General features: G+C 39.7%; 1 protein-coding gene across 1 annotated transcript in view; it reads right to left on the bottom strand.

Moving 5' to 3' along the window:
• DCDC1 (doublecortin domain containing 1) overlaps positions 1–25,818 on the bottom strand; it is a 400,051-nt gene that overhangs the window by 46,980 nt on the left and 327,253 nt on the right. Inside the window, exons 23-29 of the mRNA XM_029915553.1 lie at positions 20,404–20,503; positions 17,749–17,884; positions 15,838–15,997; positions 11,499–11,657; positions 9,971–10,171; positions 5,406–5,499; positions 2,853–3,023 (exon numbers count right to left, since the gene is read on the bottom strand). Coding sequence (XP_029771413.1) covers positions 2,853–3,023; positions 5,406–5,499; positions 9,971–10,171; positions 11,499–11,657; positions 15,838–15,997; positions 17,749–17,884; positions 20,404–20,503 — 1,021 coding nt within the window. The remainder of the gene's footprint in view (positions 1–2,852; positions 3,024–5,405; positions 5,500–9,970; positions 10,172–11,498; positions 11,658–15,837; positions 15,998–17,748; positions 17,885–20,403; positions 20,504–25,818) is intronic.

Below are 25,818 nucleotides of genomic sequence, written 5' to 3'. Positions count from 1 at the left end.
CTAAATTTTGTCCAACCAAGTTTCAAAGGCTTGAAGGGAAAATATGCCGAAGTCACAAGATGGCCACTAAATAAAATTAACTAATAATTGGATTGTGTGGCCCAGGAGATTGAGGAGTTTACTGGTGATGAAATAAGAGTGCTGTGATTCCTGTTACAAAAAACAAGTTATTGATGAAGCCATCGAAAGTGGAGACTGTTCAAGTCTAAAAATGACCTTAGGAGGCTGTTTGAGTTTCTGCTTTAAAGAACTTATTTTGTGAAAAGAGCCATTTTACATTACATTGGAATAATGATGTATCTTCAAAGCTGCAAGAAGCATCACAGACAGCAAATGGCCTTCAAGAATTATTTTGGAGAAAGAAAGTTGCGTGTATGATTTTTGGAGGAGTTCAGAGTAAAACGCATGTGCCAACTATCTGATGTGTGGCACTGAAACCGGCATAGTGATGGCCCTGACTTGGGTAAGTGGTGTTCTGTCTATTCTGGTTAAGGAAAGGTATGTAAAATAGTTTTTAAAATATTTCTAAACAAAATGGTCAAGTAGAAAATTCTGGCACTTAAAGTATTAACCTTTTCTTCTGCAGAACACCAAGATGTCCACTGAGAGCTCAACCCACAGCCACTGTTCCACTGTCCCTCACACCTTGCATGCCACCCCCCCCCCCCGAACACTGAACCTTGACCCCACCATCTATCATTGTAATTACACTCCCCTGTCCTTCCCCACCAACTGAACCGTTCTTCCTTTCCTATCTCTTTCTTTAAAAAACTTTTAAAAGAATATTTATCTATTATTGAGAGACAGAGAGAGGCGAGCATAGGCATGGGAGAGGCAGAGAGATGGGGAGACACAGAATCTGAAGCAGGCTCCAGGCTCTGAGCTGTCAACACAGAGCCGGACACGGGGCTCAAACTTCTAAACCACAAGATCATGACTTGAGCTGCAATCGGACACTTAACAGACTGACCCACCCAGGCACCCCTTTTCCTATCTCTCCCAGTAAAACCATGAGTTGTATAATCACTGGAAAATTTCAATCCTACACCAAAGTTATGATAAACCACCCTCTACCCTTCACCCAGCTTCAAGAATTATCAATAACTACCAATCTTGTTTCATCTGCATCCCCACCCACTCCTACCTGGATTACTGTGAAGTAAATCCCAGGCATTATATCATTTCACTATTAAATATTTCAGTATGTATTTCTAAAAGATAAAAATTCTTCTATTATAACTGTAATATCATATCTAAAACTAATAATATCTTAATATAACAAAATATTTAGTCAGTAGTCAAATTTCTAGTATTTTCTCTCCTTCTCTTACAAATATGTTTGAAATAGAATCAAAATAAGGTCAATACATTATAACTGGTTCATATACCTCTTAAATATCTTTTAACCTCCATATTCCTCCTATATCTCTTTCTCTGGTTTTTCTTTTATCATAATTTATTTGTTGTATATTTTTTGTCAGTTAAGATTTGATGACTATGTGGTCACACAAATGTCTTCTACCAAATTCCTCTCTCTCTTATATTTCTAATAAATTATTAGAATGAAAACTTGATTAACTTTCAGTCACATTTTTGTGGGGAAGAGTACTTCATAAGTGGTACTAAGTAGTTGCATCAAGGGGTACATGTTACCTGTTGTGTCTCTGTAATATTATTAGATTCTGATAATCATTGGCTAGATCAATTACTTAATCAAAGTTCACAACATAGTGACATTCCAATTTTATCATACATTATTCATTTCTTAGCTGGAAATAAATTCCTTTGGAGTGAAACTTCTCATTTACTATTTTGTTATCCTAACATACAGTTCATAAAGGAAGGCAAAAAATAAATGCTTGATTATTTCCTAGTTGTCAAAGTAACTAGTTGGTTCCTTACCATGATCTAATTGTGATCAATGAATTACTGTTATTCTTATCAGTACGAACATATGGACTTGAACATATCTGATGTATGTCAGTCCACCACACTGGTGCTTACATTGTTTTGTCTTTGGACTGGGAACCTTTTAAAGTTGATGTGATTCCTCTTAAGAAGACCTTGGTAGTCTTTGACAGCATATTTGCTAACTGGTATGAGTTCACAGACAAAGGAGAAAAGGGTTGCATAGTCAAAACCAATGACACGCAAAGCGGTGTGGTAAATTTGGACAAATGTAAATTATTTAGCAAAGCCAGGGAATTATGGGTGAAGGAGAAAAGGCAGCTATTTAGAGATTTCTGAGAAGCAGAGTAAAGAGGATCTTGGAGAATTTTGTGGTGTGCATTATGAGATTTCTGCAGGCCAATATTTATCAATAAGTTTGACACACTGACCCACAAATATCTCAGGTATTTGTAAAGTATCCAGCAATTCCTTACTAATAAAAATCATAGGACCAAAGCTGAAGAATTATTTCCTTAGAAATTAGAGTATATAGGTATTCGCACTTAGACCTGTGTTTGGTATAATGCAATATAGTTAAAGTCACTTACAATTATTTGCATTTTAATACGCTTTCTGTAGTGGAGTGACATCTAGTGTGGCAGGCATACCTGTGCGAGTGTAGGAGGTGTGAGTTTCCTCACTGCTGAGTGTTCTGGCGAACTGATGCTGGACCAAAGATGGTGGTAATGATAGGGAGCCATTGAAACAATATAAGCAGTGGGTAATACTAATATTTCTCCATTGTTTCCTAACCAGAATCACAGAACCTAAATGATTTCATTCACAAACCACACAAGTTTGTGTGAATATGAGGTTTTCTAAGAAAAAAAAGTTCTGGGTTTATTAAATTACTCCATTTTCTCCTGCTTTTCTTTTATTCTTAGTGGAAAAGAACCACTTACTGGTTGATCAATGTTTTCCTCTTTAATCACAGAGGATGTACAAATACCAGCATAATTAGCTGCTGTGACTTCCTTATCCAGTGTAGTGCTATGAAAGGCCACAAAAGCTTTGATATTTTCCATGTAATTCCACTTTTGATTGGAAGCCCCGTTGTTATATGGTTTATATTTCTGGAGAAAAAAGGATAAAACATGAAGTCAAACAGATGGGAGAGTTTATGATTCATTTATAGGTGTCAAATATTTCATTGCATGAATTCAAAAAGTATAGGTAATTATTCAATTCTACTACATAGTAATAACTACAATGTATATTTGATAATCATATACATATTTATAAATATGCATTCTTTGATTTATAAAAATGAAATCACAAAATGCATACAATTTGGTAATTGCATTAGTTTTTTTTTTTTTAGCCTAAAAATATTCCATGAGGCACCTCAGTAGCTCAGTCAGTTAAGTGTCCAACTCTTGATCTCAGTTCAGGTCTTGATCTCAGGATCATGATTTCAATCCCTCCACTGGGCTCCATGCTGGAATTTTTATTTTTAATTTCATGAAACTTTTCCTAATATTTTTAAAGGATATATATATATATATATATATATATATTTAATCTCAGTGATGTTTTATTTTACCAATCCCCAATAGCTAAACATGTGGATTGTTTCTCAGATTTTCCTTATTATACACAAAAGAACAATCAACAATCACAAATAGATTTTCATGTAAATATATGATAAATTCTTTAGAACAAACTCAAGTACAATTGCTGATAAAATAACTAGATAATTTTTAAATATTATAGCACATCATTTAAAGCTTATCATATCCAAAATGCTTTCTAGAAAGATTATTCTAGTTTACACTTACACCAAGAGTATAAGAAATGGCCTGTTTCCCTCACCTTCTTGCTCAAACATCATCAATTTAATAAATGAAAAGTAGTACCTTGTTGCTATTTTAATTTATGTTTTACTGGTTATCAAGAAAGGTTTTTTTTTAATATGAGTACGTAACAGACAGAAACAGCATATTTATTCTAATTATAAACTTGGCTCAGGCATAAGTAAAAGAATGAGTAGTTTCAATTTTAGAGAACTTAAACCAGTAGATTAGTTCCAACTAAACATATCCTGATACCTCAAGGAACTTTGTAATGAATAGCATTTACTTTACCAAGAAGAGATTGATAGTAAAGAAGAAAATAAATGGGTCTTAAGAACTGATTTAATAGGTTAGACAATAGAGCATCCCTCAGAGGCCCAGAAAACAAAGACTATATTTCAAGGAACAGAGAGTGGGGGGCGGGGGGCCTAGTAACATTAGCCTAGCGTGCCTCATTTTTATTATTTCACAAGAAATTTAATATTTTCTCACAAATTGATTGCTTCAAGAAATAAAAACAAAATATCAGCAAAGAAACAAATCTTGAAAAGTAATACAAATTACCTTGAGATCAAATGTATTTCTTAAAAATGGGAACCTGGGGGAAATGTCAATATCTATAATTTTATGGAACTGATTAAGGTACTAAATTTGCATCTGCATGAGGTTTTAATCTCACTGTGGCTCATGACAAAGAGGCACCTGATGGGGAAGAATGTAATGTTATATACACTATGTCTCCTAGAATAAATTTTTGGTCCATATTTGTCATCAGGGTAGAAGACTTAATTAAGCTTGATATTTGTCCAGATTGCTCTATCCCAATTATGGATTCAGGACCTGCAAAACAAGCTGCCTCATTGCTATTAAAAACATGGAATAAAACAAGTGTAATTTAGAGACAAATTATTCTATTCAACAAAAAGATGGCGAATACTGTAGAGGATACAGAAAACAAATTCAGAGAAGGGGTGCTCCTAAATTTTTTTTCTTCTTAACAATGACAAATACATGTCCAGTTAGGGAACGTCTTTGGTTATAAGTAAGGATGGAAGATAAACATGAAAAAAGAACTCCATAGATCTTTACACAAAACTCAGATGAGCCCAGATTTCTCTGAAATCTTCAGAAACTGTCTGACGGCTGTAAGCGTTTGCAAGAGTATGTTAAAAGCATATTTCAAATGAGTCTTTCCGTAGAATTAACATCTATGAGTTCACATCCTTCAGGAAGACCTCTCTGACCATGCTCTTTCCCTTCAGATGCCAGGTAAGAGGGGACTTACATATGTCCCAATTATTGAGCTTAAAGTACACGCATCTACCAGCGATTCACTTGACCATACCCACCACTGAGACCGTACAAATGCTACTGGGATAATTTCGCATGCTTGCCCTTGGATTTGATTTAAGTAACTAGCATAGCTCCTGACATGCAGCAAGCCCACAGTCACCATCTGTCGGATTAAACTAAATTAAGAGCTACATGAACATGTTGAATTTGAAATCTAGGCAGACTATTGTAAATATTTTAACAATGGCATTCAAGATAGGTTTCTATGACAGCCATTGTCTTTCTCCACAACAAGGAAGTGTAGAGCGTTACTTAATTTGAAATAAAGGGCCATGATTACTATGTAGTCTGTATATATATATATCTTACCTGAACAACAACTGGATAGCCACAGACTTCATTTCTTGCTTTGGTCATAGACACTGCCAGCACAAGGTCTGGGCTACTCACCAGGTGAAAGGTCCTTGGGAAAACAGGATTGGGCATGTTATCAACCAGCGTAACCAGATCAGAGCTCCCTCTGTGCCACTGACCAGCGTGTTGCCTCCTAGCTCTATACGTGCTCTGTGATAATGGATGTGAATCCTTTAAGCATCTCTCCCCTACAAAACCACAGTGTTCAGCTTCTTCAGGAGAGAGTGCTGGAGGAGCACCGCAGGAGGAAGGGGGGCTCTCCTGCTCTTCCTGGTTGCTGGTCAGCAGTTGGAAGTGAGGACATCTAATGATGCTCTGTTCCAAACGAGGTGCTCAGAATACGTAGTCCCTGGGAACCCTCACAGGCCTGGCCTGGTAACCATTTGCTTGTGGCCTTCCTGACATGGACATCACATGCTCTAAACCTGCCACACCAGCACCCCATTCTCTTTCCATGCCTGTGTGCCCCCAAACCAGCTGCACCCCTGCATATGTTGCTTCCTGCTTGCATAGCAACCACAGACCCGGTCTGGCCAGGTAAGCCAGCAGATTTCCACCATCTAGTTAGCTGCACCCATACTTTTTCTAATGAGTTCTGAATTCCAGTTTTGAGAGAGGGCCCGATTTTAAATTTGTCCTCAACTCCCTCAGCTCCAGAGCACCATACAGAGGATTTTTAAAAAATATCTGATAGTTACTCTTTTATTATTGTTTAATGAAGCTTCATGTTACATATCCCATTTAAATATCTGTGTGGTTTCTGTCTCCAGATTGTACCCATACTGATGGTACGCCCTCCTCACCTGTCTTGCTATTTATTATGAGAAGCTCTGTGACAGATAGAGAACGTGGATTCCAGAGCCACAGTGCCCAAGTTTGGATCCAGAGTCTACCTCTCAGTAGCTGTATAATTTTGCTTAACTATACTTTGCCTCAGTTTCTTCATCTGTAAAATAGGATAATGGTGCATGTCTCAAAGGACTCTTGTAGGAATGAAATGAATTAATGTATAGAAAATGCATAGAACATTGTCTAGCACATACCACTTAGAATGGGCTACTATTATTAATGGTTGTGATTTGTTTTATAGCTTTTCCACAAACTCTCTTTTTCTAAGGGAGTATTCCCTAAAATTCCAAGATATATGTGAATATTTTTAAGTTATCCTATATAGAAGGTCACCTAAATCCTCTTTAACTGAAAAAAGGAAGAAAATGATTGGGTCAAAACCCTCAGATTCTTTTCCTTGCATCACTTAAACACAAAAGTAAGCCAAACATTCAAGAATCTTGTCTGTATAGAAAAAGCCAATATTTTGTGTCTGTCAATATAGTGACATTACACATCGGCAGTGGCATTCCTGCTGCGGAAAATAGAACTTGTCCTATAAAATTTAATGATGTGAGAGTGGGAGTCTGGTATAAAAGTAATATATCTCTCCTTTCAAGATTTCAAAAATTCCAGGTATCTAATTTAAACTTCTGAACATAAAACAATATAGCCCATTGTAAAGAATTTACAAAGTACTGGAAAACAGAAAAAAAATGGTAACAGAATTTTGAATATTCCTCACATTAGTATAAGATAATCACTATTAATCTTATAATGTATTTCTCCCTCCTATTGTTAATTAATGATGTATCATTTTAAGTTAAAAATGGGTATCCGGTTTTATCAAATACCTTTGCAGCGTTCATCAAGACTAGGCACTGCATGAGAGCTGGTATTCTGTATTGGTCACCTGTGTAGCCTCGCCGTCTGCACAGTTTGTATCTTGCGTTTTCATTGACACTTGATATTATTCAAATGAATGAATGATTGTACATTTCCCGCAACGACCTACTGAGGTGCCCAGATTAGTTCCCTAGCTATCTATGCTTCTGCTGCTTAAAGCAGACATGGCGACTTCTCCCATGCTTCAGCGCCATGCTCAGCCATCACAGTGTTGGTTTTTCTTTTCAGTTTTGAACAGTACAGTCAGCTGGCACTTGCCCTTCGCAGGACTGCCGACATTTTGCAGGAAGCTTGAGTTTAAACACATGTCCCTAAAACCCACTCTGCCAAACAGTGGTGTGAGAACTTAGTCTGCATCCCAGCAATATCCAGCACAACCACAGCCCCTTCCACTAACCCAGTGCTTACAGGTCACTTAACTTCCTGAGCCTCCATTTACCTAGCTTTGAAAACAAGTGATTACGACTAGAAAATTCTACATATCTTTTCTTGCTCCAGATTCTATGACACTAGATTTCCCCCTGTATAATTCTAAATCCTGTTGAGGGGCTTTTCATCCCTGAGCAGTTCTTCATATTTTCCTTTAGAGGCCAAATGATTAACTCAGATTTTGCCAGAGTTGAAAATGGGAGAGAGATGCCAAGTTATCTCAAAAGTTCACCTGGACCATTCTTCTGTGTGGCTGGAAACCAAGTGAATGCATCCGTGGCAATTTCTTATTACCTTTCAGTGCCCCCTTTGCTCATTTCTTGCACTTCTAGCCTAGACCATGTGCTATCCCAGCAAGATCTGGTTCTCATGGCCGTAATTTCCCTTAAGAGATTTTGCTGATAATTGCTTAAAATATAAGGCTTCCTAGTTATTTTATGTGTTAAATAGAAAGCTAAAATGAAAAATTAACCTCAGACACAAAGACTGGATGAAAGGACTAGTGGTAGAAATCTCTCAGCACAGTGACGGCCACTTGGTACCTCCCATTATGTTGGCAGTGCAGGTCGTGATCCAATGTTTCACGGAATTTTAGGCAAATTTCTCTTTCTGTTTTTACTTAAAAAGCCTTCCCCTCACCACAGGCTTTATCCACAGCACTCAAGATGAAAAGCAAAACCAGTGACAGACACTGAGCAGGACTCAGAACTCATTCTCTTTTCCAATGACCAAATATTTCTGAGTTAAAATTCCTTGACTTTCTCCTGTCTCAAGGTCTCTTCTCTCATTCCCCATTAGTGTCCACCCCAGTTTATCAGTCACACTCAAAGTCCAACTTGGACTCAAGTAGGACCTCCATTGTGAGACAGTATGCTGCACGGTTAAATTCCAGAAACGTACAGCTGAGTAGCACTAGCTCTGTAAGGGCAAGGATTTTCATCTCTTTTCTTCTTAGCTAAAGCACCAGCACCTAAAAACATTGCCTTTAATAACCCTTTGCAGCAGAATGAATGAGTTCAGGTCCCATAGAACAAATCAATCACAGGTACAAAAGCCTGCTTCTAAGCTCCCTGTTGTAAAGTTAGCTTAGCTAGACTGAATGGGGCATATGAACACACTCACCAGGTCTAGCTACAGGTTGGCTTCTCAGCCTTCTCTAAAACAAGCCCAGGAAGCGTGCCTTCCAGCACTTGGCTCGCCTCAGACACTGAACACAGTAAGGCTAACTCCATCCTGCCCACGCTGGGCTGCTGCTGCCGCCTGCTGAGGCTTATGCAATCTGCCTCAAAGCAATCCCTAAACCTTCCACATCACATATCTTTTGAGAATTCAATGAAAATCACAGCTCTTTCCCAGGGGAAAAAATGTATACCTCAGATTTCAAGAGATTGAAGAGGCCCCTGGAGCCCCACCATGGAAATGGTAGAATTTGAAGCAGACCAGTCTAAAAACCAAGGAGCTGGTTTTTTTCTAGTGAAAGAAATGTTCATGTATGCTCAGAAACAAAGTGGTCTCTGGAATCACCACGACTTAACAGTTATCAACATTCTGCCATTCTTGTTTCATCCATTCCCCTGTAACATTTTACATTTTTGCTTTTTCCAGAATATTTTAATGCAAATCTGAGCTGTCTCTTAATTTTCTGTGTAAATAACTACAATATATATCTAAGTGATCAGGACTTTTTTTTACATAGCCATTAAACTACTTTGACACTCAGCAAGATTAATAAGACCTCCTTCATATCATCTGGTACCTAGACTTTTAAGTTTCCTCAAACTGTCTTAAATAACTTTTCGACAGTGGTTGGCTTGAATCTGCATCCAGACATGGGCCAGCCACTGGGTTGGACTGGACTGATATATTTGTTAAGGTAAGAATTCCTTTTCACTGTATAAGTAGAAGCCATGTCAGTTGGTTATTTGATAGAAATAAGTATGCATAAGATGTAGGGAGGGGCAGGAGATTGAGTTAATGAAAAGTACTGCAAAAGTTTTTAAATGGGGACTCTTTAAAGCTCTTAGTTGGTCTTTTCAAATCATAAAAATAAAATTAGATGACATCCCAGTTTTCTCTCAACTTCAACAGCCAGTTAAAACTATGAACCGAGTAAGTCACATCTCCTATTTCTTATCTGAATCGACAGTGGGTACGTTGTGCATAGACTACGGAGCCTTTACATTTGATTTTACTCTCTTTCTCTTCTTTGAAAAGAATAAAAAATTCTTGGCTACATTAAATAAAAAATCCAAAGTCCTGAGAGATACCCCTCGACTGGTTGGTGGAGACCATCCCAGATCTTTTAGGCTTCCGTTACTGTATTTTGACATATTGACCCCCCAGTATAATGGGTTTACCTGCTGCCTTCCTTGTGCATCCATCGCTGATGACTATCATCCACTTTTTTCTCCACCAAAACTACCTCCATGCCTGAACGCAGATCAGGAGCTCTCACTCCCAAAACTAGCTGAGGAGCAGCGTGGCATATAATTTGCCCATCTCTGTATTCAAACTGCTGGTGGCAAAGCTTCTGCAATTTACTCTGCTTTGGAGAATGGCTGAGATAAAGAAAATCCCATTAGAGGCCAGAAAATGTCCTGTGCACTCAGTGTGCTGGAGACTGCGAGTTCTGGCGGGCCAGATACCGGCTGTGAACCGAACTCGCTTATAATGGCGAGGCATTATCATCGGGACGGCAGCAATGCCTCGCACTTGCCAAGCTGATGTAAAAAAGGTAGAATGCTGGGCTTATTCTATAACAGAAATAAATGTTCATCCAAGAGGATCTGAAAAACTCAGCATAGTAAAAAGAAATTTAGTTGAAGAGATAATTTAATTAAAGGGGAAAAAGAGTAGGAGAAGGAGAAGGGCATGTAAAATGGGACCAGGGAGGGGGCGCCTGGGTGGCTCAGTCGGTTAAGCATCCGGCTTCAGCTCAGGTCATGATCTCATGGTTTGTCAGTTCGAGCCCCACATCGGGCCCTGTGCTGACAGCTAGCTCAGAGCCTGGAGCCTGCTTTGGATTCTGTATCTCCCTCTCTCCCTGATCCTCCTCTGCTCACACTGTCTCTTTCTGTCTCTCAAAAATAAATAAAAAAAGGGACCTGGGAGAAACAAAGGTGTTCAGATCATGAGTGTTTCTAGCCTCTACCTCCAGTCTCCCTAACAAATAGAATGCCATTGCTCAAGTTTTTCCATCTTCCCTCAAAACTCATAGAATATCATAAAAAAGAATGATATACTAATAAGTTAATTCAAAGGAATCTCTTGCTTAAGGATCTTAAGGCAATAAGAAGACTTATTAAACATATGAAATATCACAATGCATTGTCAATCAAATTAATTTATAAACATTTATGAAGCCTCTACTCTATGCTAAATGTCAAAGTGACAAAACTGCTTAACTTATATAAAATGCTATCAAGTTAAGCAAAAGTCTAAAGATTATGGACTAATTCAAAGTACTATAAATTTCTGTTATTTCATTGGACATTGACCTGAAAAAAATAAAATTAAAAGAAGAAACCATATTTTACTAATTTCTTAAAGACATCAGGGAATCTCATATGCTTATTCTTAAGTTCATTCACACATTCATTCAACAAACACATAGGCTTGGTGCTAAGTTATCAGGAGGCAAAGGTGGATGAACTTACACCAGTGAACAAGAAATTACATCACGTGGCACAAAATAAACCAAAGGGAGAAGGACCTTCCCACAAATACTTGCAAAAACTTAGTCAGAGACACAAGAAACAAAAATGTGCATGTTGATGCAAATGGAGGCTAACAGTAAGGCAAACCCACAGGAATCATTTTGCCCCAAAGCGAGCAAATCTAAGACCAGGCAGAAATCTATCATAAGAATCCCTTGCAACTTTTTACCTGTATTTCCTCTGTGGCTCCTCATTTTCAAAGAGTTCTTCTTCCATTTTCTTTGGAAGACTGTCATCCTCATCAAAGTCATGAGGAGTTTCCTGCCAGGCATATCTGGGTAGTGTGTGACAAGCTTTCATTCGAAGATGGGCTCTTGCATGTGAATCTCTACCAAGGTTCAGAAGCAAACACAAGTCTGAGAATTCTGATTTTTACTCACAGAGTTTTCTCTGAGGGATAGTCCGGTCACATCCCGCAGGATATCAGTGGATCTGTAAATCGCATTTCCATTATGGTGGCTGACACTGCAATTCCATATTCTACTAATACATAATTTAGATCTCTTAATATAAGGCTACAAATAAAATTCCTCAATTACATAATAAAGAGTATTTATTTGGGGAAAAAATGGGGCCATGTATTATATTTCAAAAACTGTGAGATTATGGCTACTCAGTAATTTAAGAAATTCATAATGAATGTGTAATGAGATTCCTTCTGTCTGTTCCGTAAGTGGGTCATAATTCTGTCTGGAACAGAACAGCCTAGATTACTGCATTTCATAAAGTTTACTCATTAGACAGCGTTAAGAAATCTTAATTAACTTAACTTTTCCTCTCAAACCTAGAGAGGCTCAAATAGCATGGGTATGTACGTGCCAGCTTTTGACAGAGAATAATGTACTAAAACACTTAAATAGTCAGAGCTTGAATAACTGAGTTAGTCAGCCTTCTGGCTTCTTATTAAGCCACAGTCCAGATCTGTATGTATCAAGTTCTGGGCACTGCTGAGGGTACATTTGCTTCCGTGGGATCACGACACAATATGAGGACTGCTGGGCTCAAGGCAGGTTAAGTATATGGGCAAAGCAGCAAATATGCATATATGTAAATAAAGCTCGGGGATGTGGGGAGGCTGTGAGCTCCAAGGCGCTTGTGGTATTTATATAACTGCAAGCCATCTCAAATTACCAAAATCTTTGGGGTCAATTCCTGTGTTGGCAGAGCGGACCATACACTTTTCAAATGTAACAAAAGTATTATATGTGGCAATGAAATTGGTGGGTAACAGCCGCCTTATTCAGAGCTGCCGCACACGGGGCTTCTCAAGTCAAAAAGTCTTATTAGCGGCTAAAAAACAACAGTGCCATCTTGTGTTACAAATATAAAACACAGCTTTCCCACCGACTATTTCTTTAAGGAAAACAGAAAACAGAAATGTCATTCTTAGTTTTAACATATTTAGCAAGGTGTAAACGAGATTCTTTCCCCGATCCAGATGCTTAATTTTCTATCTTGGGATTTATCTGTATGATCTTTGGCTTCCAGGCAAACGAAGAGCAATCAAGACAAATTAGAACAGGCCTTTCTAAATATACCTTCCATTATTAGTTCATTCATTTGTCCACTCATTCATATAATGACTTATATGACTCATATGACTAATCATTACATAGTCACTCATTCTTTTATATAATATTTTTTTAATGTTTTATTTTTGATACAGAGAGAGACAGAGCATGAGAGGGGGAGGGGCAGAGAGAGAAGGAGACACAGAACTGGAAGCAGGCTCCAGGCTCTGAGCTAGCTGTCAGCACAGAGCTCAATGCGGGGCTCGAACCCACGAACCTGAGATCTGACCTGAGCCGAAGTCGGAGGTTTAACCAACTGAGCCACCCAGGCGCCCCTATATGATATTTCTTGAACATCTACTGTATGATAGGCACAGAGTTCTAAGTGTTGGGGATACAGTGATGAACAAAACAGGTAAGTTCTCAAGGTTCATGGAGCTTACATTCTAGTGGGCAAAAGAGAAATAACACACAAGTAAATGAATAACTAAGTAATATAAGTGCCATACGTGGAATAAAACAAGATACCATGGTAGAAATTGGCTGGGGTGGGGTCTACTTTAGCAATGTAGTCAGAGAAGGCTCCTCTGAGAGATGATGTTTGAGTTGAGACCTGGAAAATGAGAAGGAGCTGGCCACGTGGTGATCTAGAGAGAGAGCATTCTGGGGAGAGAAAAGAATAACTGGAAAGGTTCTGAAGCAAGAGTATGTTTGGTTCATTGAGGACCAGAAGGCACCGGTGTCATAGGTGTGCAGTGGTGAGAAAGGAGGTATGTGAAGAGGCTCTGGAAGTGGGCAGGGCCTGCCTATAATTCAGGAAGGAAATGAGAAAGTTTTCCCTGAGCTCCATTCTAAAAAGGCCCTTTCTTCCACAAAGCAGCAAAGCTGAAGTGAGTAGTCCCAGAGTTCCTTTCCATTTTGCTTATTTTTATTACCAGAAATCATTACACAGAACCTAGCTATCAAAAGGGTTCCTTTGTCACTCCACGGTGGCTCAGTCAGTTAAGTGTCTGACTTCAGCTCACATCATGATCTCAAGGTTCATGGGTTCAAGCCCATGTTCATCGGGCTCTGTGCTGACAGCTCAGAGCCTGGAGCCTGCTTTGTACTCTGCTCTGTATCCCTCTCTCTCTGCCACCTCCCCCCTCAAAAATAAACATTGAAAAAAAAAGTTAAGGGTTCCTTCTAGATCTGTTTAGCTTCTTTCTTTATGGATGTCCCTCCTTAAAGCATTCCACCTGTCAAATATGTAAAACTTCCAAACAAATGTATCTTAGGAAGTCTGGGGAAATCTGAAAGTGACTAATATAAGATGATTTAGGACTGAGTCATCAGAAGTGGTTCAAAGAACTAGTGAAAGTTAGTCTGGAAAAGAGATAACCCAGTAGGCTGATGACAGTGACCTTTGAATATTTTAAGGACTTTTAAGTAGAGAGAAATGGTATAGACAGAGAAACAAATGAAATCATAGGATGGAGATATTCTAAATTTCAACTTTAGAATGGGCTACCTTACAAAACAGTGATCTCCCTGTTCCTATGAGTATTCAAGAAAAGATGACATCAAAAGAGGCTGTCTGGAATGTGCAAGAGATCTGCCTTATGCTTTGAGTGGACTCAATCACTTCTACCTCAAGGACTGCAGGCCTTGATGAAATCTGTAAAGTAAAACAATGTAGATCTTTGCTCTCAGAGATGTGCTTTCTTTTTTTCTTACTTTCTGTGTACTTTTTTCCAATGTGCAGTCTAATCACTCAGACGCTAGATGATACATTCTTCAGAAATTCTCTAGCCAGTGAGGAATATACCATGTAGGTCAAATATTTCTCTCTGAAAAAAGGCCTTTGTTAGGGTCAGGACATGAGACCAGATGAATCACTCATCAAAATGGAGGGTGGGGGGGATTTGTTTCCTAAAATAAAAGTTGATATTCGTATAATTGAGGATAGAACCAGTCTTTTAAAATAGTTTGTAACAATGATATATAAATTATTTTTCATTGTTATCACAATGATAATTGACTAGTCATATACGGTATTAGAGTTTGGAAATTCACTCAATCATTCCTCCATTTATTCAGTAAGTGATGATTCAAGGTGGCTACCCTGGTCTTCACAGAACCTGTGTGACAAGAGTTTCTGCCCTCACGAAATTCCCAGACTGGTGGTTATTGTGGGGAGAGGGGAAGGGAACCGACAAGCACATTGCCGGGGACAGTCATTACCATGACTGATTTCAGTGAGGAAGAACCACTCCACAGATGAGTACCAGGCAGGTCAAGGCACTTCAGGTGGAGAGAAACGAGTAAGCGGCTCAGAGGCGTGCAGTAGTGCATAAATGGAACATGCCACATTCAGCGACAGCTTGTAGCTGCTGAGCGGAGGCTTAGTTCATGCGTCAGGAAGAAAAAGTGTGGAGTGGAGGTGGGCATGGGGGTGCAAATGAGGGTGAGTGACAGGCCTGGACTCAGGTCAGAAGAGCTTGATTACAGACCAAATGTTTTCTCTATCTGCCGCAGGTGGCCACAGAAGAACTGTATAAAAAGGATTATGTTTTAGAAAGATAATGGTCTGTGCGTGAACTGGAAGGGGGAGAGAATGGAGATAAAGGCCAATCAGAAAACTACTTCCGTGACCCAGGATGACAACTGTATATTAACATGCATCTAGCCTGAACCTATATTAATTTAATTGTTCCTGAGTCAGCATTTATGGAAACAAAATGTGACGAACTCCTGAAATAATTTGCAATTCCAAAATTCTAGTCTCTTAAAAAATGTAATGTAATACAAAATTACAGAAAGTAATTGTGATGACTGAACATTGAAGATCCAGTTCTATCTTTTGGCCAGAAAACTAATTAAATACTACTAGCTCTTTACCTGACATCCATTTCTCAAACCTGTGGGCTCCCTGCATGGGCTCTGTGTTGTTATTGAGCTAATGAGCTGAGTTCAAATAGGAACCTGGTAGCCTTTCTGGCCACACTGATTACTTACAGAATTTCACTGGAAGCGTTTTCCGTTGTTAACGCATTTTTTTCCATTTGCTTTTCCTCTGGTCCTGTAATTTGCTTCGCTTCTCCAAAAATTGCCACAGGTTTATGCACAGCAAGTTTGGCTCCAGACACAATGTCACTTTGGACTTCTAAAACAAGAGCTAAGCAGAAATGCATAAATTGCAAGGACATTAGTTATGATCGCGGAACACTAGGAATTTGAAAACACATGTTAAAACGAAAATGCAGACTATTTTCAGCTATTTGGTTGGTGAGAACACATTCTCAGTGTAAGTAATAATTGCTCTTTAATAAATTTGATTTCACTTAATTTTTGTAGATTCTTTCCTCCTTGATATTGTCAGTCAAAAGTCCTAAAAATAGCCAAAAAATGTTAGTTATTGTAAATTTTAGCTATTTAAATGGGCATATTATTTAGATGTATATCTCTAGATCATTTCTAGGATCCCAAATTCCTCAGTGGAGTTCCGCAAAGCCTTGAAAGCCACATGCAAAGCTTACTGTACAGTATTCAATATATGTAACAGGGAAATGCTTTAAACTATATTAATTTTTCTTTTTTGTCTTTCTGTACATAGGACTTTTGTCCTAATTCCTGAGGTAGGCTTAAGGGAAGGAGGGGGACCATAAGTTGATAAGAAATGTTACAAAAGGAAAAGAAAAGTACAAAGATAGTTTCTCTTATTGTGCTAAGACAAGGGCCATGGCAATCAGGACGTCACTGTCGTGATTCAGGATTTTTCTAAATGCTGTTAGCTCCCATTGAGCACATCAAAGCCTTAACGTCAGGCTGACTTGGGGAAAACCTACCATTAAGACGGAAGATAGAGGAAGGAAGAAAGCCAGCACTGGGTATCATGATTCCCCCTCCAGGCTTCGCTTCAGGTATCTAGGCCACACCAAGGAAACACTGGGGACACCGATCATTGTTAGAGCACTGTGACGAGTCACCTCTCACGTTGCCCTCACCACTCCCATCTGAGGCACAGTTTTATCAGCCTGGACATGGTTTCTGAGAGGTGCGGCCGTGACCCGAGATTTGCCGAGAGTCATGCTGGGGAGCTTTCCAGAAGTGGTTGCCAAGGAGGGGTACTGGGTCCTGTAATAAGGACTTCAGAGAGGACCACTCAGACACAGCCAGGCTGCAGAGGGCCAGAGGGAGCAGAAGGGCTGACTCAGGCAGAAAGCACTCCCACCCAAAGCACTGTCTGGGCCAAAGGAATGGAACATAGTCACCCAGCCATGGACATGAGCCAGCAAGACCCAGAAAGCAGGAAACCCTTTCCCCCAGGTTCTTCCCTTCTATCTGAGAGACAAACTGAGGGAGACTCTGGGGAATGGGAAATCTATTTAAACTAATGGATGGGCCAAAATTTAAACCTGATTGGGCATTTTATGTTTTCCTTGATGGAAACCAAAGAAGACTAAATTTATTTTTATTTTTAAAATTTGTTTAATGTTTACTCATTTTTGAGAGACAGAGAGAGACAAAGTGTGAGTGGCAGAGAGGCAGAGAGAGAGGGAGACACAGAATCTGAAGCAAACTCCGGGCTCTGAGCTGTCAGCACAGACCCTGACGCGGGACTCTAACTCACGAACCATGAGATCATGACCTGAGCCAAAGTCAGACACTCAACAGACAGCAACCCAGGGGCACCTGAAAGACTGAATTTGTTAGAGACAAAACAAATTATGCTTTCTTTACATATCCACCGTGTAATGTGAATTAAAATATGCAATCCTGCTAAATATATACATTAGTTTAAAGAGTTAAACAGCAGGATACAGGGATGAAATATGACCTATTTAAACAAACTTGGATTTTAAAAAAGGCAGTATCAAGTATTTAATTTTGGCCATATCTGTTAGGGTAAATAATTCCAATGCTTACCCTCTATCTTATGCATGCTGCAGAAAGTCTGAATTTTAGAAATATCTGATGCTAAGTTCCTTAGGAAGATTTGATTCTTCTGCTGAGCAATGGACACATCAGGATCGATCCAATGTTCTCCACATGAAACGTATACCTAGCAAAGAAATGAGTCTCTGATCCCAGGTATAACTCTTTACAGCAGAATAGCCCAAACCGGCCCAAAGTACAAATAAAATGTCCTATAATCAGCAAATGGGTAAGCAAACTGTGACACCATTGACAAATACTCAGTGATAAAAAGGCAAAACTATTTATAAACCTAACAACTTTAAAAGATCTGGTCAAGGGTTATATATCCTAAGGGAAAAAAGTACTTCTCCATACTGTCTTTGCAATTTCCTGTAACTCTGTAATTTTTCAAAATAAAAGTTATATAAAATAATCTGTTAAAGGAAGGAAGAGAAGTAGTAAGAAAGGAATGGAGGAAGGAGGGGTCAGGGGTTTGTAAACTGGGGCTGAGGCCCAGATCTGGCCTGCTACCTGTTCTTGTAAATAGAGTGTTATTAGAACACAGGTAGGCCCGTCTGTGTACGTGCCTCCCAGGACTGCTTTTGTGCTTACAGCGGCAAGAGGTGATGTTTTGAAAGAGACCATATGGTCTGTAAATATTCATAAACTGACCTTTTACAGAAAAAGTTTGACGATGACTGGTATGGATGAACTTGTCATGTGTTACTGTGGTCATTTCTAGATGCTGAGATTATGGATGAACAGGTAGTTCTTCATGTTGCTTCTATGTCTGTCTTAAATGAATGCATATTTTTTGGAAGTAAGACAAAATAGAGTGATATGTGGAGAATAATGACAGTCAGTGCTGTCACTTCCATGGTCCCACACTGGTGATTATACCAGTTCTCTGCATGACCACCCAGAGGATACTTTCCCGAAGATTTCTTTTTGAACAACAGGCATCCTTTTCTCCTCTGGACACCCTTGATCATGTAACTGTTGATGTTTCCATCTTTATGTTGGCTGCTCAGTAACAGGTTTGTTTCTGGCAAATACACAGGATTTATAACAGTCGCTCCCAGCTTCATCCTACTCACCTTCACCTCCCTTCACCTCAGTGCTCTCTTAGACATACCCTTGCATTCACTTTATCTTTTTGTATCATATAGTTTAGTGCAATCTACCTTACTCTTTCTGAAATAACACAGTGCATAAACACAGCAACAAAGGAAAGAAAAAAAAATTAAAAACCAACAAACTAAAACCTTGGAAGTGACAGAGTTGGAATTCAAAAGAGATTTATCTACCCAGATTCCAAGGACACGGATTTTCCCCTCTGCCGTGGTGCTTCTGATACTGGTCAGAGGTAGTTCAGTTTAAGGCTCCCTCAAGTGGGGAGGAGGGTGAGGGGAAGCGCCTGGGTGTGTCAGTTGGTTCAGTGGCTCAGGTCATGATTTCTCCTGAGTTGGAGCCTGGCATGGGGCTTCCTGCTGTCAGTGCAGAGCCTGCTTTGGATCCTCTGTCCCCAGCTCTCTCTGCCCCTCCCTCCTTCACACATTGTTTCTCTCAAAAATCAATAAACATTGGGGCACCTGGGTGGCTCAGTCAGTTAAGCATCTGGCTTCGGCTCAGGTCATGATCTCATGGTTTGTGGGTTCAAGCCCCACGTCAGGCTCTGTGCTGACAGCTAGTTCAGAGCCTGGAACCTGCTTCAGATTCTGTGTCTCCCTCTCTCTTGACCCCTTCCCTGCTCAGGCTGTCTCTCTCTGTCTCTCAAAAAGTTAATAAGAAAACATTTAAAAAATTTAAAACAAAGAAAAACAATTCTTAAAAAAAATAAATAAATAAATAAACATTAAAAATTTAAAAAAGACTCTCTCAAGAGGTCTTTACCTTCAGAGCCTGAGTTAGGTTCTGATAATACAGTGTGAGCTTGGTTCTCTGACCAAAGGATTTCAGGCATCAGTCAGGCAGGTTTTCTTTTTGAGCTGATACCTCAACTCCCATCCCATAACAGATGTCTGCTAAAGCCCTTCTTCTTAGTGCCCTCTAGCCACCCAAATAGGGCATGTGAAACGCTAGATATATTTTTTTTTCTGAAAAAGTGAAATTATCATTGAGTAAGAAATCACTAAACAACTACATTTGAAAGGGCTCAAAAAGTGGCCTTCATTTATAAAGTGGGATGGTGAGAACATCCATCTCACAGGGCTGTGAGCTCATTCTCAGGGCACCTGGGTGGCTCCATTGGTTAAGCATCCAACTTCTGCTCAGGTCACAATCTTGTGGTTCATGAGTTCGAGCCCTGGGTTGGGATTTTTGCTGACAGCTCAGAGCCTGGAGCCTACTTTGGATTCTGCATCTCCTGCTCTCTCTCTCTGCCTCTCCCCTGCTCACACTCTGTCTCTCTCTCTCAAAAATGAATAAACTTAAGAAAAGCATTTTTAAACGAGCTTATTCTCAGAAAGCCCTGAGGATCATGACTAATGGTAAGGTCTCAACAGCCAGTGATCAGTGTTGTTTTGTGAGGGTTGTGGGGTGAGGACAATTCTGAGAGACAATAAGTGGGGGAGTGGCTAATGTTTGAAGCCTTATATTTTGAAACGTTTGTCTTTTAGTTGTATGTTTGTAGTAACATTTCTGGTTTCACATTTATGTCCTTACCAGTTCATCCCTTCGAAGGTCTTTTAGGGCAAAGATTTCCTTTCCCTTTTCATTGAACAATCTCCGAGCCGCAGAGGGCAAATTTAAAATTTCAGTGCACCTGTAGTAAGAGACACAAAAATTGATCTTGTATACAGAAGTGTTGGAAGCTATCTGAGCTCACTGGTAGAGTGAAAATTCCTGGTGAGGTATGGTAAGTATGCATGGTTTCTTGCCCCCAGACACCTCCCAAAATCTACCCTCTTGAAACTTTCATTTCTGCTGGGGCACCAAACCTCAGAGTGCTTTGCTGATTAGTGTCAGGGGCAGCTTGTCCCCCTGCCCTGTCCCTGAGGCATGATTGCACCTGGTCAAGGAAAAGATGAGTAAACTAGATACACCCTAATGCAACATACAATTTTCCCCTAAGCAATTAACTGATAACTGACTATCTTCTGAACCTGGATGCCTTTGTAAAAGTCACTACTGCAATAAAATGTATCAATCATCTTTGGGACTGTGAGAGCAGGCACATGTCTCCTGAGAATCCTGTTTTTCTGGGAACTTTCTCTTAGAGTTCTAAACAGCCTAATGACCCTTACTCATAAAAAACTGACCTTTACTAAACAATGCTGTTTGCCTCTTGGTTAAAGGTCACTCCCTTAAGGCTAGACCTGAGGTTTTGTAAAAAGAAAAATACCTATACAACATGAGTGCCTGTAGCTAAGTTTTTATGACAACCATTACTAGAATTGTAACTTCTGCAGAACTGATGTCCTTGAAAATTGTAAAACTTATCTATGAGAAATCATTTACTGCTCTTTCTGGTCCTTGTACCTTCTGCCATAAATAAAGCTTGAGAACCAGCCAGGGCAGAGATGCCTGCCAGAATGGCAGAGATGCCTGCCAGAGATGCCTGGTGATCAGAAAGAAACTCAAGGTTCTTTCACTCTCTCGCCAACAACATCCATCCTTCAGGGGAACCCTGGACCTGCTGGAGCTGGACTCCAGCAGAGAAGGCTTCCAGCAAAGAAGAGAGAAAACATGAGAAATCAAGTCTTTAATAACTAGTCATGCTGAAGACCTGTGAGACAGTCAAGAGGTAGGCCCTGCAGCCCACCAGGCTCTTGGAGTCTCATTCCCCCTAGACAAGTTGGGGGGCTTGGGCAAATTATTTAATCTCTCTAAGCCTACATTTCTTATCTTCCAGGGTTTTAGTGAAGATTAAGGGTTGATTTTGAGAAGTGCTTAGCACAGTGCTGGCTAAGCATATCATTCTTGATTCTCCATTCTTCAATATGCTGCACACTTTGTTTATGTGGGGTTTTTTTTTTACTCATGCTCTTCCATCTACCTGAAACACTTTCCTTGCTTTTTCTGTTGAAGTTATATTCTTTCCCCAGAGTCATACCATCACCAAGCAGTTCTTCATCTCCCTCCATTAGAAATGATCTCTGTAGTCCTCTAACTCCCTTTCAAATAGGGATATTTAGCTTGGTTATATATTAAAACAGTGATTTCCACCTCCTAGGCTTCAAACAAACATTTGACCTCCCTGCTGATGTCAAAATGAATGAATGTTTCCCTGTTTCCTGAGGAGCTCCCTATCTAGTTTAGGGAGACACAAGTCAGCACCTAAAATATAATACGAAGGGGTGGGTACAGTCATAGGCACCTGGCCAGGGCGCTGTGAGAACCCAGAGAAAACAAAACAATGAATTGCTCCAGGGAACCTGTATGTAAGGAAGTGACATTTGGGTTGGTCTTTGACAGATGAATAGGACTTTGTCAAGAAGAAGGTTAGGACTTTAAGAAGGTTTTGTATGACTGGACCTGAGTGCATGGATAGGAGCTTGAAAAGAAGAGAGGAACCCTGGAAAGCACTTAAGATACAAGGCTAATAAATTTGTACTCTATCCCATGAACAGCAGGAAGTCATTGATCTAGGAGAATAGAGATGTGGTGTTATCAGATCCGCTCTTTAGAAAGTTAACTGTCGGAGAGGTGGAAGATGGACTGAAGGTACAAGAAGCTGGAAATTACCCAGCCAGTTCAGGATAGCTGTAAGGAGGCAGAATTGTGGGAAGAGGAGGGAGGGCTTAAGGAATATGTTGGGGCTGTTGAGAAGACTGTTGAGGTGATCCTGCCTTTACAACAACGTAAGTAAAAGATTCTTTCTACATATATTTTATATTAGAATGCGCTATCTATATTAAGCGAATTAGAAGTGACTTTATCCTTGTCAGGAAGGCTAAGCTGTATGAAGTATATTTTTCAATTTTATTTCCTTAGATGGGATAAAGCAATTGAGCATATAATTAGGCCCTCCATTTCTCTGAGAGGTCTTAGAAGGAAATGTGCCTCGTGTCACAGCTCTGGAAGCTGATGGACCAGTAGAGGCTAGGCCACATTTCTTCTCCACGGAGCTGTGGGTGGGGAGGTGCAGTAGGAGGGAACTGTAAGAAGCCTGAGCCCCCAGCCACAAGACGTGCCTGATTCTCTTTCTTTGCTGCCCAAAGACCCGATCCGATTTCTTCTACTTTCCCTAAATGGATATGTTTGTGGGTCCAGGCAGTTACAGCATGACCTAAGACGAGTTACCATTATCATATCTGCTCCCACTCACATTTTCCTGGAGAACATTTGGACTATGGTAATATCCTGTTTTAGGACAATGAGTGGGAGAATAGAAGGGACGGGTGGCTGGTAAATCTCCCTTTCTTTTTTGAAACCCTGGTTTTAATAGTGCTGAATTTAATTGGCCCATGTAGGTGGGTTAGAGAGGACTGGGATAAGCTGTTTCCTCTGTGTTTAATTCCTCTAACCAATTCACATGCCAGCCAACGTAAATAGAGAGAGAAGAAAAGACTTGGCCGTTAGGGCCTGAGAAGGAATGTGGACTCTGGAGTCACATTGCCTGGGTTCAAATCCCAGCTCTCCTGTAGTGGCTATGTTAACCTCAAAGAACCTCTGAGCCTCTTTTGCCCCATCTGTAAAAGACAGACATGGCAGCACTGATCTCACAGTGATATTTTACAGATTAAATGTGTGGATATCGGTAAAATGCCTAGCATATAAAAAGTCAGCAACACATTATTCAAATGGACCAAGCACTGCAAGCATTTCATGTCTACTTTCACTTAATTCTCACACCATTTCAGAGAAGCCCATTTTACTGATGAGGAAAGTCAGCCTGGAGGTGAACTGCCTTGCCCAAGTCTGCATAGCTAGCAAGGAGGAGAGCTGAAATTCCGACCTAAATCTGAGTCGTTCACAACACTGTACGGCCTCCTGGGAGGCCATCATCAGAGAATAATGAGATAGTAGATCTACGGAGCAGGGAGACTGAGGTTGGGCTGCTCGTAAGGAGCCGAGGGTTTCCTGTTATGTGAAGGCAAAGATCCTAGAAATAAGGTCCTCTGACTTGCACACCAGAAGTTAGGACTGGCAACCACGTGTCCTATTCAGATTCACAGGGAATCTGGAAGAGTAGAGTCTTATCTCTGCTTTCTCAGGACTGAGTGGAGGAGCAGCAGCAAGTGTAGCTGGCTCTGGGAGGGCTGTATTTCAATACAGCCCTGATGCCCTGGGAGGGAAGGGCAGGCTGGGAGGAAGCAACTGTGTTTCTCAGGTCTGCAGATGGCTACAGCTCTCCAATAGTGGCGACCTCCTCCAATGGCTCCCCCATCCCAAGAGCCCCACCACACCCTTCCCATTATTTCAAAACAGTAACAAAAGCCACAGAAACTATGGATACATGCTTTCTTCTTTTCTTTATCTGTGTGCTTCTTATCTCCACATTTTTGTATCTTTCTCATTTTCTCTCTTCTCCACTTGGCCTTTCCAGAACAGCTGCCCCTCCCAGGTTCTTCCCCCTCCCCAGTCATGTATGAAATGATCCCTTGATCATTTCCACTTCTGTACAATTAACTGCTGCCCTAGGTGGTTTTCCTGATTGTTTCACTAAGCAAACTGTCTTCCCAACATGTTAGGAATTTCCTGAGAGCAAAGAATGTCTTGTGCCTCCCTTTTTTTAAATTCCAGCAAAATATCTAACATGCACGACATGAACAAAACAGATATTGAAAAGAATCAAATTCTTTCATGTTCTCCTTTTGGCTCTTCATCTAATCCTGTTTAACAAGGAGGAAAACGGGACTCTGAGAAGGGGAGTGCTTTGCTGAAGTTTTCTAGTTAGTTACTGGCAAACCTGCAGTTAAAAATCAATCCTTTTGTCTCTTAATCCAGTAGTCTTTCCAATACTCCATGTTGCCTGCGATTTTAAGTATCAACAAAAACTATGTTTAGTCTTTAAAAATAATGCTTGTTATACTACCAGATCTTTCTTTAGCTTCAGTGATGGAAAAACTACCACCAATAAGAAGTGATCATCCAAACTGTCTGGAGTAAATTATTAAAGAAAAAATAGCATAATTTCCCTTGCATTCTGTAAGACTTTCCCCTCATGTTCAACAAGACATATTTTGGGGGCAGTTAAGCATCAAACTCTTGATTTTGGCTCAGATCATGATCTCACGGTTCGTGAATTTGAGCCCCACACTGCACGGTCAGTGCAGAGCCTGCTTGGGATTCCCTCTTTCCCTCTCTCTCTGCCCCTCCCAGGTGAATGTAGGTGCTCTCTCTCTCTCTCTCTCTCAAAATAAATAGATAACATAAACTAAAAAAAAAAAAAGACATGTTTTGTAAAAATATTTATACTTGGTGTTCTGCGTTTAAACAGTTATAAAGTTCTATGGAATAATTCTTGTTTTGGTATGAAAATATTGATCAAAAGAAAAGTTACAACATATTTCACAAATACGATATGGTTGATGACATTTGAAAACTGTTTTAAAGTAGATAACTACTAACTGCAGTTCAGACACATATAAACCAACGAAAAGTGCTGTACAATTGTGAACTATTTTTTAAGTGGGAATAATTTGTATTTATATAGTTGGTAGTTCAGAAGCTAAGGGTAATTGCCAGACCTTGAAATCTGCAGCAAAAATTTATTAACTAGCACTGGTATCATAATCTCACATAGTTTATGTATCTCACAGATTAAAAACTCCAGAATCATTATGTTAACAAGAGCTTTCTTATGCAGATACATTTGTATTTTGTATTATGTGTTATATATAACTATTCAGACATTGGAATGGAAAATACCTTTGCATTTAGGATAGTAAGTACTTACCTCTCCAAAAGTTGGTGAAATTCAGTCTGGATTGTTTCTGTTTCAGGATATTTAGTATTATAGTTTTTCACATTCTTTTTCCTTTCAGTGTCAACATTTCTGAAACAAATGATCCAAGATTTGACTGATATGTCAGAATACATTATCAATTACTTTCATCTTTAAATATGTGAAAACATCATTAGGTTTTAACTTATTATAATTCATCCTAAAAGAAAATGCCTTCTTAAAAAATG

Source organism: Suricata suricatta, chromosome 11 (assembly GCF_006229205.1).
Source record: "Suricata suricatta isolate VVHF042 chromosome 11, meerkat_22Aug2017_6uvM2_HiC, whole genome shotgun sequence".
NCBI classification, from domain to species: domain Eukaryota; kingdom Metazoa; phylum Chordata; class Mammalia; order Carnivora; family Herpestidae; genus Suricata; species Suricata suricatta.
This window is presented reverse-complemented; position numbering and strand designations above follow the sequence as displayed.